Here is a 13962-nt window from a genome sequence, read left to right on the forward strand (position 1 = left end):
GGTGGCAGAAGGCCGCTTGAATGACTGGAGGCTGGTCTCCAGTGGCATACCACAAGCTTCAGTGTCGGTCTCTTATTATTTGTTATATAGTTAAATGATATTGATGATAATGTGGGGGGAATGATAAGCAAGTTTGCAGATGACACCAAGGTTGATAGTGAAGAAGAAGGTCGTAAGTTACAGGAAGATATAGATGGGTTGGTCAGATGGGCAGAGCAGTGGCAGATGATAAGTGTGAAGTGATAAACGTTGGAAGTAGTAACAAGACAAGGGAGTATTTAATGAATGGTTGGACACTAGAAAGCTCAAAGGAACAGATGGATCTTGGGGTACTTATTCACAGATCCCTGAAGGCAGCAGAGCAGGTGAATAGGGTAGTTAGGAGGCATATGGGACACGTGCTTTTATTAGTCATAGCATAGAGTACAAGAGGAAGTTATATTGGAGCTGTACAGAACGTTGGTTAGGCCATACAGCTGGAGTACTGTGTTCGGTTCTGGTCACCTCACTATAGAAAGGATGTGATTGCACTAGAGGAGGTGCAGAGGAGATTCACCAGGTTGTTGCCTGGGATGGTGCATTTGAGCGATAAGGAGAGACTGGATAGACTTGGATTGCTTTCTTTAGAGCAGAGCAGGCTGAGGGGGGACATGATTGAGGTGTATACGATTATGAGGGGTGTGGACAGAGTGAATAGGAAGAAGCTGTTTCCCTTGGTTGAGGGGTCAATCACGAGGGGACATAGTTTTAGGGTGAGGGACAGGAGATTCAGAGGGGATTTGAGAAAAAAAAATCACTGAGGGTGTTGAGAATTTTGAATGCACTTCCCTCGGAAGGTTGTGGAGGCCAGAAAACTTGCGTTTGGATGAGCACTTGAAATATTATAATATTCAAGGATATGGAACAAGTGCTGGAAAATGGGATTAGCGCGACTTTAGTGTAGTTATTGTTTGGTGCAGACTTGATGGGCCAAAGGACCTTTTCTGCGCTGTATGACTCGATGAGAAGGCCGGCATTAATCAATGCCACATCCAGGGCACAGCTACCATCATTAATTCAATCTTCCCCTTCTGAAACTGCTAATAATTCTCATTGTGGCAGATCTCCTGAGCACCCACAGGCCTCCAGTACTTTGCCCAAGCGGCTGTTATATTTCTCGAATGTGGGTGTCATTCAGCTATTCAGTCATGACGATGGGCTATAAGAATGTATTTTCAATGCATGATTTCTATTTGTGAGCGGTCATGGGCATTCGGCCTCTGATCTTCAGGTAAGCGTTCTCCAAGGCAGCCTTCATGACACACGACAGTGCAGAGTTGCTGAGCAGAGACTGATGGCCAAGTTCTGCACACATGAGGACGGCCTCAACCGGGATCTTGGGTTCATGTCACATTATCTGTAACCCCCCACAGCTTGCCTGGACTTGCAAAATCTCACTACTTTCCTGTCTGGAAACAATACACATCTCTTTAACCTGTGCTTAATGCTCTCTCCACTCACATTGTCTGTACCTTTAAGACTTGAATAGCTGTGAAGACTCACATTCCAATCATTATTCATGTAAATTGAGTTTGTGTCTTTGTGCCCTGTTTGTGATCAGAACTCCCACCCACCTGACGAAAGAACAGCCTGTTCCGAAAGCTAGTGGCGTTTGCTACAAATAAAACTGTTGGACTTTAACCTTGTGTTGTTAGACTTCTTACTGTGATTTCTATTTGACAGAGTAGAGTAACCTGGCTTGGAGAGACTTAAATGAGCAAGACAGTTTCTTTTAAGAGTGTTCTGATTTTTTTCATTTTAAAAGTGGGCAATGCTTTGGACAAATTAGCCCATCTAACCTAGTCAGCTTCTTTATGTGATTCCCTTGTCTCAGAGGGTTTTGAATCTTTGAAATTCGGCACCACGGGCTCCGTGGATGCTTGGTTGCATTTCGTCAATAAGAAGTCTCGCAACATCTGGTTAAAGTCCAACAGGTCTATTTGGAATCACGAGCTTTCGGGGCACTGGTCCTTCATCAGGTGAGTGGAGGTAAATTCGCAAACACGACGTATATAGGCAAAGACACAATTGCAAGATAATTACAGATTGGGATGTGAAGAATGGTTGGAATGCGAGTCTTTACAGGTACAAACAGTGTGCATGGAGAGAGGAATAATCACAGGTTATCTCTTTAATTCCAACCATTCTTCACATCCCAATCCATAATTATCTGGCAATTGTGTCTTTGCCTATATACGTCGTGTTTGCGAATCTACCTCCAGTGATGAAGGACCAGTGCCCCGAAAATTCATGATTCCAAATAAACCTGTTGGACTTTAACCTGTGAGATTTCTTGCTGTGCCCACCCCAGTCCAACACCGGCATCTCCACTCATGGCATTTCTTCAAGATTCAGATCAGTAGATCTTTGGGCACTAAGAGAATCAATGCGTACAAGAGTAGGGCAGGAAAGTGAAGTCGATGTCAAAGTTCAGCCATGATCTTACTGAATGAAGTAGATGCAAGGGACCATGTAGCTTACACCTGCTGCTATTTCCTGCATTCAATAATCAATCAAAACAAAATGCTAGAAATACCCAGCGTCTGTGGAGAAAGAGTTAACATTCAACATTTGAATTGTTCCGATAATAGGTCCCAATCTGAAATGTTAATTCTGTTTTTCTCTCCACAGCTGGTGCTTCACCTGCTGAGTATTTCCAGCATTATTTGTGGATTTCCAATGTCTGTGGTATTTTGCTTTTGTCTTACATTCTGTAGTTGTCCTTACCGATATTTGGAGTCCTCTTTCTTGAACTGGATGACTGCTTTCTCTGCTGCTTCACCCTTCTCCGCTACAAACATAGCCAGTTTATCAATAATGGTCTTGACCTCGGTGTCTTCTGGGGGGTGGATGCTCTCACCAGCTGCTGATGGTGGATCTATCTCTGCCATGCTCTTGCCACTGCCATCAGTGGGTGTTGAGCCTTTGTCCGTCTTCGATCTATTGCTGCTGTCTGGTGTCGAGGAACCTTTCTCGGTCTGCTTGCTGACTTTGGCATCTGCCAAAGGGGAAACTTAAAAAAACACAACAGTTCAAGCCATCTCTGTGGAAGGCGATGAGCTAACAGGAAACCACAATGGAATCTCAAAACAGCAAAATCAAGGCAATAGAAATTGGGAGGGAAATGTCCAAGCTTCTTGTGGTTGGAGGCAAACCTTGCTCCTTGCCAAGGCACTCAGGCTTCTGCTCCCAAGACAGCAGGTGCAAGGCCCACTCCCGGACAGGTGAAAAAGCATCGATGTAGCCAACTGCTAGAGGCACCAGGTACCAGCCGGGCTAGCAACTGGGCTAAAGACGGATGAAGCCTCAATTCATTGTCATCAATGGCTTCATTGTGTTGTCTGATCAATGAAGTTTTAATAAAGTCATACTTAACCTTCCAATTATGGCACAATCAAAATATTACCGATTGAGACTTTTAATAATAGTTGCAATATATTATAATCACAAATTTAATTCAAACAATGCATTTGTTCTAAAATATTACAAACTATCAGAGATTAATTTAAGTGCTTACTTTTTGAGGGCTTGATTGTTGCATCATTCTTTGATTGTTCCTCCGCTTTTGTTATGAACTTACTGGAACAGGAAACCTGGCTATGTAACGGGGGAAGGTAGATTTGCTCCACTCGGTTCTTCAGCTCATTTATGTATTTGTTCCCAAACAGCTGATTGCTTTCCAGATTCATGAAATAATCGTACTTTGGAGCCACTGACATCAGCCCGGTGTTCTGCAACAAATTTTTCCTTCTTTCTTCACTGACAAAAGCAAAGATTTGCCCAATGAACACCATAGATTGGCGGCAAGCTCTGATCGCCTGCTCTAGCACACTGGCATGCTTGTCAGAGGCCTGTGAGCTTTGTGACTTAGAGCTCAGCTCATGGTTACTGCTTACTGCAAGAAGTGGACCTATGCATTCCAGCAGCTTGCTCTGTATCTCTTGCAAAAGAGATTCTTCTTTATGCATAATATCATCCAACTCTAACCTACTCGTAATGACATTCTTCCTTATCAACAGAGACACAAAAGAGTTATCGATTACAGGGTACGTGAGGCCTAAATGTGCTGTTACTGTGGTATCACAGATATCCTGATGCTGCTTTGCCATCAAGCACTGGAAGGCTGTTGCTACCTTAGAATAGGTATCTGTGTTGGGATCAAAATTCTGTTCTATGGAATGGTCAGCAGCAACACTATGAAAACCAGCCCATTTTATTATCTGCTGTCCCAGTTCCATTTGACTACCTAGAGCAGATATATTCCCCAATGAATGCAAATGAGCAGAAGAGTCTGTGGAAACATTTTTGTAGGTGGTTACTGGCATGTTGGACACAGAAGACCCCACTAAACCAGCAGGGGCTGTTCCTAGGAGGCCAGGTGCTGCCCCTAGGAGACCAGGTGCTGCCCCGAGGAGGCCAGGCGCTGCCCCGAGGAGGCCAGGTGCAGTCCCCAGAAGGCCTGGAGCTCTGCCTAAAAGGCCATGTCGCCCTTGAACCTTTGGGCGCTTGAGCAAAGGCCCTCGTGCATTTTTAGGAGGCACTTTAGGGTGACCTCTTCTGGAAGCTTCGGTGTTTTTATGAATGGAACTATGCTGGTTCAAGCGAGGGTTATAATCCTCAGCTGAATGGAACTCTTCTGTGGGTGTAGTGGTCTGGTAAATGGATGAATCCATTTGAGAGCAGTCCCTTGAGGGGTCTCTCCAGGATGTGTGAGAGGGATCATTCTTACTAGCTGCCAAACGCCGAGCATTATCAATAACATTACTTAATAACTTGTATAACTCTGCATCAGGTGCCTTAACAGGACTCCTAGATCTTGAATTAGATCCTTGATCCCTAGGCTCATGACCAGGACTCCAGCATCGCCTGTGAGATTCTGAACGTCCTGCATTATCAACAGGATTTTGGGATCTATTGTATAAACTTTGACCATCTCTATCATTGGGACTTTGGGATCTCCTATAGAATTGGTAACCTCTTGAGTCATTAGCTGAACTCCGAGACTGCCAATTATTTGGGCTTGTTTGTCTTCTGTACGATCCTGACCGATCTCTAGACTCAATAGGGCTCACTGATCTTCTGTACATTCCGGATCCTCTCCTGGTAGGACTGCCATTGGAGTTTGCTTGCCTTCCAAACAACCCTCGATCCCCGCTAGGTTCGTTATACTGTGAATGACGACCATCTCTCTCGTGATGCTCTAAGAAATTCTCTCTTGCTGAAGCAGAATAGGAAGAATCGTCATAATATCTTCTGTTATCTCCGGAAGACATTTCTGCCTGACTGGACATATTCCTCCATCTCTCCGATCTGTGAGATGGAGATTCATAATCATCATAGGGTAGGCCATCGTATTGTGTATTTTCTTCATAAGATTCCCTGGGGTATCGCCTGGGTGCATAGTTGAGCATTTCTTCAATGGTAGAGGGGGAAAAAGGAAGAAAAAAAGTGTTTAGCTTTTCTTTTATTAAAATTAAAACAATGCTTTTAAAAAGTTGTAATCTATATTTCATGTAAAAGCTAATGTATTAGAGATCACTTGGGCATGCTGATAACGCCACAAAGATCGGAAAGACATGATGGGTTTTAAACCACAAAATGGACCTGACCAACTGCTGTTGGGAAATCCAACATAATCCAAGAGATGCAAGTAAGAAAAACAGGAAACATTTGTCCTATCAATGGGGACATGCATTGTCCTCCTCAAGATACTAAACAATGAGAGCCTCACATTTTTTGTCCACTAGGCTTGAGGATGTATGGTGAATGGAGGTATGAAATGCCCTGACATGAACCCATTTGCTCAAGTAGAGGAAAGCAGCTTGAAAAAAGCCAATTTTAGACAAAGGTACACTGGATCATATTGGCCAAGATATGCTGGCCATTTGTGGTCCACTCACCTAGAACCAAATTCAGCAGCACAAATTCCATAGCTAATTATTTTCTCCTTTGTTACTCACAAAAGATAGCACCGTGCAGGTTTATATGCAGAGGTGCAAGTTCATGTGGCTTCACGTTCAACACATCGATGTGGCTTAATTTATCCTTTGGCTAAAAGCTGAATGTGTAGCTGATGATAAAGAGTTACCATCCACACCAGCCCTTACAGGTAAGCCAATGATAAGAATTTCAGAATGGTTCATGATCTTGCGAAATATTCCAAAACTTGTTATCCCCAATGATGTCTCTGGTCTTCTTGAAGTTTCTGCTGACTCCACAAGAAAATTCAGATAATGCTTTCAATACGACATGGAAATATAAACAAAATGTGCACTGTGCAAGACAAGTTCAAAACATAAAATTCCAGTAGGAAATGTCCTACGTGGACTGGTACCAACGAAGGTGCATTTACTTTATGCCTTTCACCACTTCAGCAACACATTCTGGTTGGCACCAAGACAAAAAGGTGAATCGAATTTTTCACCATTTGTAAATCTCATTTTCAAAATGGCAGCTCCAAATGGATGCTAGTGAGTCTGTGTTGATAATCTCCAATGTAGCCCTTTGAAAAAATATACTGGTGGTGTGCAGGTAGAACGTTCAGTGAGAATATGTGGATAAGTGGATTTATTCTGCTCAGAGATGACTATGAGAGATGAATTGTTTTGCATATATCATTGGTAATTAAAGAAAAGACTCATTTCTATAACACCTATTTAGGACTTCAGGGCATCCCATAGCATTTTGCAGCAAGTGAAGTATTTTTGATGAGCAGTCATTATAATCTGGGTAACGTGGCATTCAATCTGTGTACAGTATCAATGGTACAAACAGACATCCATAATAACGTGAGTGTAACTACATGGAGACTTCTATTGTAACAACTGCTTACCTCCCTTATTTATGTGTAATCCCAATCGTTGCTCTCATAATTGCAAAATGTTCCTTGGTATTTTTCCAAGGAAGTCATGTGTATGCTTTGAAACATTTCTGGAGTGTCCCCTTGTAACCCCACCAGCTTTACATGGAGTCACGGATTCAGAGGCTGCCAGTTCTCTTGCTAAAGCAGCTGGGGAACCTTCTTAGATATGGAGTAGTTGGGCACAGCAGAATCAGAGCAGCCAAGTTCAGCCTCCCAATGGAAGAAAAGCAGAGGCCTGAAGAATAGTGCATAGTGCAGGAGCAGGAAAATAATAGAGGAATGATTCCTCGAAGGGGTTAAAACTTGGTACCACAAAGGAGAAGCTGTGACCATTTGATAAGTGTCACTGACCTCAAGGACAAAGGAAGTCCAATTTATAAATGTAGTCTGTTTGAATCAGAATTGAAAGAATAAAATTGTACAGTATGAAGAAAAGTGCACTATTTTGCAAAGAGGACTGACTGAAAACGACTGCTGCACCCGTAAAGATGTCTGAGAAAGAAAGTGGGGAGACACAAGAATGTGCAAAAAAATGAATGTGAAATAAAATCAAACAAAGCTGCCACATGACCACCTCCACAGCTGAAGAAAGGAAGGGAGCTTTGGCTAAAACCTCGGCTAAACAGGAGAGGAACAATACCAGTACCAGGACTGGAAGTGATGACAAAGATTTGCAAATTCAAAATGAGCATCTTAACATGCAATTTATGAAAAAGCATCATGGTCATCTCGGATGTGGGAGCATCTCGGTTCCCTGCGATCCATTAAGAGTGGGCTCCATTCCAACATCCCTCCTCACAAAGCCCCTGAAGGGTATGAGAATAGAATGTCCCATGTTTGGGTTTGGCCTCCTAAAGCCAAGCAGAGAGTCAGTGAGGTTCTCTTCCCCACCAGCCTCCCACGCCTCACTGCTCCACTTTATACTTACTCACCTGATAAGATCAAAGAGCAGTTTAGTCAAGTTCCGTGGTGAACAGATGCACCAGAAAAGTGAGCAGCAGTGAGTATTTGTACTTCGCTTTCAAGACAAATTCTATTATCACTTTTCTACTCAAGATTTAATAAGAATAAACCATACTATAGATGCATTCCAACAGCCTGGAACATTCTTAAACTAGGAATGGAAAAGGGAAGGAACAACAGCATTCAAGACATAAAACTTCAAATTTGCCCTCGTACGAGTATGATTTTTTTGGATGATCATTTAGTACATATCTTCTTTTAGTGACTGGCGACTAAAGGTAGTGTGGTCAACCAAATATCATAGAATAGTACAACACAGAAATAGGCCATTCAGCCCATTGAGTGTGTGTCAGTTCCTTTAAAGAGTAATCTCATTATTACTGAACCAGTTCCCATCACCCTGAAGCACTATCCTCGTTGCACAAATAGGAATTTCCTCATGAAACGTCTGGTACTTTTGCCAATCATCATAAAGCTTCTGCCCTCTGGTTATCAACCCTTCAGCTGTTAGAAGGTCACTTGAATAAACCATTCATAATTTTAGCACTTCTATCAAATCTCCTCTTAGCCTTTGCTGATCTAAGAAGTACCCTGACTTTGCCCAAATCTGCAATCACTTCTTCCCTTAGATGTAAAGAGGGAAAAGGCAAATCTTAGGGTTGCTTTCCATTTAAAATACGCCCATTATTTGTAGACAAAAAAATCTAGTCTAAGAGAAGCTATATTTGTTTATAAAAGAAATTGCAGCCCATCAAATCATGTAGTCCCCTTGCTTGTAGACTGTTCCCTGGAGTTATCAACATTAAAATGCCTGATGTAGTTAGAGGGATGATCAATTTGGACCAGTTCAGATGAAGGTTTGATTTTTGTTTGAAGAAAGGATAATATTTCTGAACTTGTAAGAAAATGGAACCAGCAGGTAGATACGAGGCAATTTTATCCTTTCAGATCCTTCACTGTGCACAAAATTGTGCAACAGATGGCAACACATACAGGTCTCGTCAATAATCCCCAAATCCCACGAAAGATTAAAAAACACATTCTCAGTTGAAAATGAATCATTGGCATCAACAATTTCATTAAAATGAGATATTGGGTAGATCAGCTAGAAAGTCAAATCTTCTCCCAAAGGTAGGGGAGTCTAAAACTAGAGGGAATAGGTTTAAGGTGAGAAGGGAGAGATACAAAAGTGTCCAGTGGGGCAATTTCTTCACAGAGGGTGGTGAGTATCTGGAACAAGCTGCCAGAGGTAGTAGTATAGGCGGATACAATTTTGTCTTTTAAAAAGCGTTTAGACGGTTACATGTGTAAGATAGGTATAGAGGAATATGGGCCAAATGCGGGCAATTGGGACTAGCTTAGGAGTGTAATAAAAAGGGCGGCATGGACAAGTTGGGCTGATGGGCCTGTTTCCATGCTGTAAACCTTCATGACTCTATCACTTTCCATCTGAATGCAGCAACACAAACCGGCAACCATACTTCCCCCATATTACTACATCCACTTCAAATGAAATATTTGTGGGCCTCGGATGGATTTCATTTATTGAAATTAAAGCACTAATTATAGAGATTCAATTTCTAAATCCAACCAATGTGATATATACAATTCCAGCTCCCTACTGTGAGGGACAGCTCGGTGGATAGGATATTGGTATGTAGATAGGCTGGAAAATTGGGCGGGGATCCTGGATTCAGGATTCAATCCTGGACCGGGGAGCGGCGCGGGCTTGGAGGGCCGAAGGGCCTGTTCCTGTGCTGTATTGTTCTTTGTTCTTCGTTGTTCTTTGTACTTTATAATTAACCTTAGCTATAAGCACAGAAAGGTCACTTCCTCCTCCACTACTGTTGCCATTTAAAATCAGAAACCAGTTTGGATCGCTGACCCAGTACGATGTTCCACAGGGACAAACAAGATCAGTTGGTTGTTTAGTGACATGGTTTTCTTTTTTATTACATAGCAAGTACAGCACAGAAACAAGTCATTCAGCCCAAGAGGTCCGTACCAGCATGAGCCTCTCACCCCTCTTAATCTCACCCTATTCACCACATCCTTCTATTCCTTTCCCCCACTTGTGTTTATCCAGCTTTCCCTTAAATGCAACAAGGTTATCTGCTCAACTGCTCTGTGGTAGCACATGCAAAACTGTCTAAAGAGAACCAACATCTACATGCAGACAATGAATTATATCAAGAAACAAGAGTACATTTTGTAAATATACAACAGATTTGTCAGCATGGGAGAACAAGTGAGGACTCCCATTTCTGCCTCAGCTAAAAAGCTAATCAAGCTGATACTGACATTTTTGTGTTCCCAGGACTTTCTGCTTTTATCTTAGTGATTTGTTTAATCTGATTAAGAGCTGGGTTCCCTGAAATGTCAGCAGGTTGTTGCTTTTGGAAGGCAGACGGTGTGTTCGGGTGTCAGATTCTTTACCCATTTCCCAAATGTTACCCCTCATTACCAGGTGGGATTATATAGTCCCTCCTCATACAGGGCCTTGTGTCAGGCATGGGGGACAGAGTATCACCAAAACAGTGCATCTTTGCCCTGGGATGGAGTTGTCAGCCCCCTTTCCCAAAACAGGGCCTTGCTGCTTCTCCCAGTTACCCCAGGCCAGGGGATCAACCCTACTCCCCCAGCAGGGGCCAGATGCCCTGGGTTTAGTGTTGCCAGTGCTCCAGGATTAATCTGGAGTCTCCAGAAAATTTAAGCTTAAATTCCTGGGGACTGCGACCCAATCATCGGGGGATTTAGAAAATTTATGTTTTTGTTCATTTTCTTTGAACATTTCTGATTTAGTTCCAGGGAGAGTGAAAATGGGGCAGGGTGAGCAGGGTTGCTGGAAGCGGCAGGATGAAACCTCCAGGAAGACATCTAGCCCTTGCCGGGCTGAGAGGGGCGGGCGGGCGGGGGGGGGGAAGATGTCAGGACAGTCCCCGAGACAAGGCCAAGGCGGGGGGATCGGCCCGCTCTCTCCCCCAGCCCCGGTTGCCCCTGGTTACCGCTCACGGGCCCGGCCGGGGTTCGGAGCCTGCTGGAGGGCGGAGGTTTTCCAGTCCCGCCTCTAAGCGCGGCGGGCTCAGGCCCTGATCCCCGGTCTCTCTCTCTCCGCCCCCGCTCTCCCTCCTCTTTCCCCGCTTCAGCCCCACAAACCTGGACAAAACCTCTCCTCCATTGCTGCCGTCACGTAACTTCCTGTCTCCACCGGAAGTAACCCACAACTTCGGAACAACAAAACCGTTCTTGCAAATTCTTTATTTCAGTGAATAAATAAATATTCCTCATACAGATATGTAATGAATCAATAAATCTGGAACGACAGATAAGTTTGGTGCATTTTATAAGTTCAGACACAAATTTGTAGTTTTCTTCCTGCTCTTGCGATTGAGGCGAATGGGAGCTGAAACTACAACTCCCGGCGTGCCCCGCGCCAAGGGGCAGACTTCCGGCCGGGTGCCGGTTATCCGGAAGTGACGCTTGCCCGGACAGCCGGAAGTGACGGCACTGGGACATGAAGCCATGGCCATGGAGAGTGATGCAGGTTGGTGTTGAGGTTGTTGGGGGTGAGGAAGGGGTTTAATGGGGCCAGAGAAGGGGAACTCTCCGCTAGAATGGAGAGGAAAGCCTCCATTAACCAAATGCAATTTCTATCCTGTGGTTAAAGTATCAATAGGGAAGGAAGAAGAGGGGCTATCCTCACCTGAGGGTCACTGCCCCAGCAAGAGGCCTGAGAATTCAGATTAACCCCAGTTAAAGGTGGAGAATTTTCCATCATTCACTATCCTCTTCCCATTTACCTCAAGTGTTTACTTACCCCTCTCTTTTGCCATGTTCCAAATCATTGATGGGCGGCACAGTGGTTAGCACTGCCGCCTCGCAGCGCCAGGGACCCGGCTTGGGTCACTGTCTGTGTGGAGTTTGCACATTCTCCCCGTGTCTGCGTGGGTTTCCTCCAGGTGCTCCGGTTTCCTCCCACAGTCCAAAAGATGTGCGAGTTAGGTGGATTGGCCATGCTAAATCGTCCCTTAGTATCAGAGAGACAAGCATGGGGTATAGGGATAGAGCCTGGGTGGGGGATGTGGTCGGTGCAGACTTGATGGGCTGAATGGTCTCCTTCTGCACTGAAGGATTCTATGATTAATTATTGTTTGTAGATACTCTTATCTGTCATTGGTTGACCAAAGTTTCAATTCTTGGTTAATGTGGCATTCATTTTCCTGTTGCAACCTTGTCCAGACTTCAGGAGTTGTTGTCACCTCAAGAAAATATGACCTTTTGATGTGTCAGCACTTGATACTTTTATACTTCTAAATGCAACTGCTGTCAGTTCTGCGCACTTTGAAGATCCCACCATTCCCCCCACCAACATTGTTACAGATTTGGATGTCAGAGGTGCACATGTCAGGCTTTTTAAAAATAATGTTATTATTGTTTACATGTTGGCCAGGATTATACATGCTGCTTGTTGCATTTGCTGCAGCACAGAATGATACATTGACTCTGTTGATGTTGTGTTCTGAAGAAGTTACATGCCTGAAATGTCTTTACTCTTGCAACTACTGACTAGTCGATTTGATTTGCTTTATTATTGTCACATGTATTAACATACAGTGAAAAGTATTGTTTCTTGCACGCTGAATAGACAAAACATACCGTTCATAGAGAAGGAAACGAGAGAGTGCAGAATGTAGTGTTACAGTCATAGCTAGGGTGCAGAGAAAGATCAACTTAATGGGAGGTAGGTCCATTCAAAAGTCTGATGGCAGCAGGGAAGAAGCTGTTCTTGAGTCAGTTGGTATGTGTCCTCAGATTTTTGTATCTTTCTCCCGACGGAAAAAGGTGGAAGAGCAAATGTCCAGGGTGAGTGGGGTCCTTAATTATGCTGGCTGCTTTGTCGAGGCAGTGGGAAGTGTAGACAGAGTCAATGGGTGGGAGGTTTGCGTGATGCATTGGGCTACATTCACAACCTTTTGTAGTTTCTTGCGGTCTTGGGCAGTGCAGGAGCCATACCAAGTTGTGATACAAGCAGAAATAATGCTTTCTATGGTGCATTTGTAAAGGTTAAGACATAACATAAGAACTAGGAGCAGGAGTAGGCCATCTGGCCCCTCGAGCCTGCTCCGCCATTCAATAAGATCATGGCTGATCTTTTCTTGGACTCGGCTCCACTTACCCACCTGCTCACCATAACCCTTAGTTCCTTTACTGTTCAAAAATTTATCTATCCTTGCCTTAAAAACATTCAATGAGGTAGCCTCAACTGCTTCACTGGACAGGGAATTCCACAGATTCACAACCCTTTGTGTGAAGAAGTTCCTCCTCAACTCAGTCCTAAATCTGCTTCTCCTTATTTTGAGGCTATGCCCCTGAGTTCTTGTTTCACCCGCCAGTGGAAACAACTTCCGTGCTTCTATTCTATCTATTCCCTTCATAATCTTATATGTTTCTATAAGATCTCCCCTTATTCTTCTGAATTCCAATGAATATAGCCCAGTCTGCTCAGTCTCTCCTCATAAGCCAACCCTCACAACTCCGGAATCAACCTAGTGAATCTCCTTTGCACCCCCTCCAGTGCCAGTATATCCTTTCTCAAGTAAGGAGACCAAAACTGTACACAGTACTCCAGGTGTGGCATCACCAGCACCTTGTACAGTTGCAACATAACCTGGCTGTTTTTAAACTCTATCCCTCTCGCAATAAAGGACAAAATTCCATTTGCCTTCTTAATTACCTGCTGCAGCTGCAAATCAACTCCTTGAGCTTCCTGCAGAAGGGCACCCAGGTCCCTCTGCACAGCAGCATGCTGCAATTTTTTACCATTTAAATAATAGTTCATTTTGCTGTTATTCTTACCAAAATGGATGACCTCACATTTACCAATATTGTGCTCCATCTGTCAGACCCTCGCCCACCCACTTAGACTATCCATATCCCTTTGCAAACTTTCAGCGTCCTCTGCGCACTTTGCTCTGCCACCCATCTTTGTGTCATCTGCGGATTTTGACACACTACACTTGGTCCCCAACTCATCTATGTAAATCGTAAACACTTGCGGTCCCAATACTGATCCCTGAGGCACACCACTAGTCACTGAT

At 43.9% G+C, this 13962-nt stretch overlaps 2 protein-coding genes across 4 annotated transcripts in view; one reads left to right on the top strand and one right to left on the bottom strand.

Moving 5' to 3' along the window:
• The window catches only part of LOC144479624 (SURP and G-patch domain-containing protein 2-like), a 29364-nt gene extending 18295 nt beyond the window's left edge, over positions 1 to 11069 (bottom strand). For 2 of the 3 annotated variants that reach the window (XM_078198555.1, XM_078198556.1), the window contains exons 1-2: positions 3557 to 11014; positions 2767 to 3052 (exon numbers count right to left, since the gene is read on the bottom strand). In XM_078198555.1, the coding sequence (XP_078054681.1) occupies positions 2767 to 3052; positions 3557 to 5552 (2282 nt within the window). In that variant the 5' untranslated portion in view covers positions 5553 to 11014. The other variant, XM_078198557.1, reaches the window with a different exon arrangement.
• Positions 11070 to 11360: 291 nt separating this feature from the next.
• Positions 11361 to 13962, top strand: part of sugp1 (SURP and G patch domain containing 1) — a 35905-nt gene continuing 33303 nt past the window's right edge. The window contains exon 1 of the mRNA XM_078198589.1: positions 11361 to 11408. Within this exon, the coding sequence (XP_078054715.1) occupies positions 11387 to 11408 (22 nt within the window). The 5' untranslated portion in view covers positions 11361 to 11386. The remainder of the gene's footprint in view (positions 11409 to 13962) is intronic.

This window comes from Mustelus asterias, chromosome 26 (assembly GCF_964213995.1).
Source record: "Mustelus asterias chromosome 26, sMusAst1.hap1.1, whole genome shotgun sequence".
Lineage (NCBI taxonomy): Eukaryota > Metazoa > Chordata > Chondrichthyes > Carcharhiniformes > Triakidae > Mustelus > Mustelus asterias.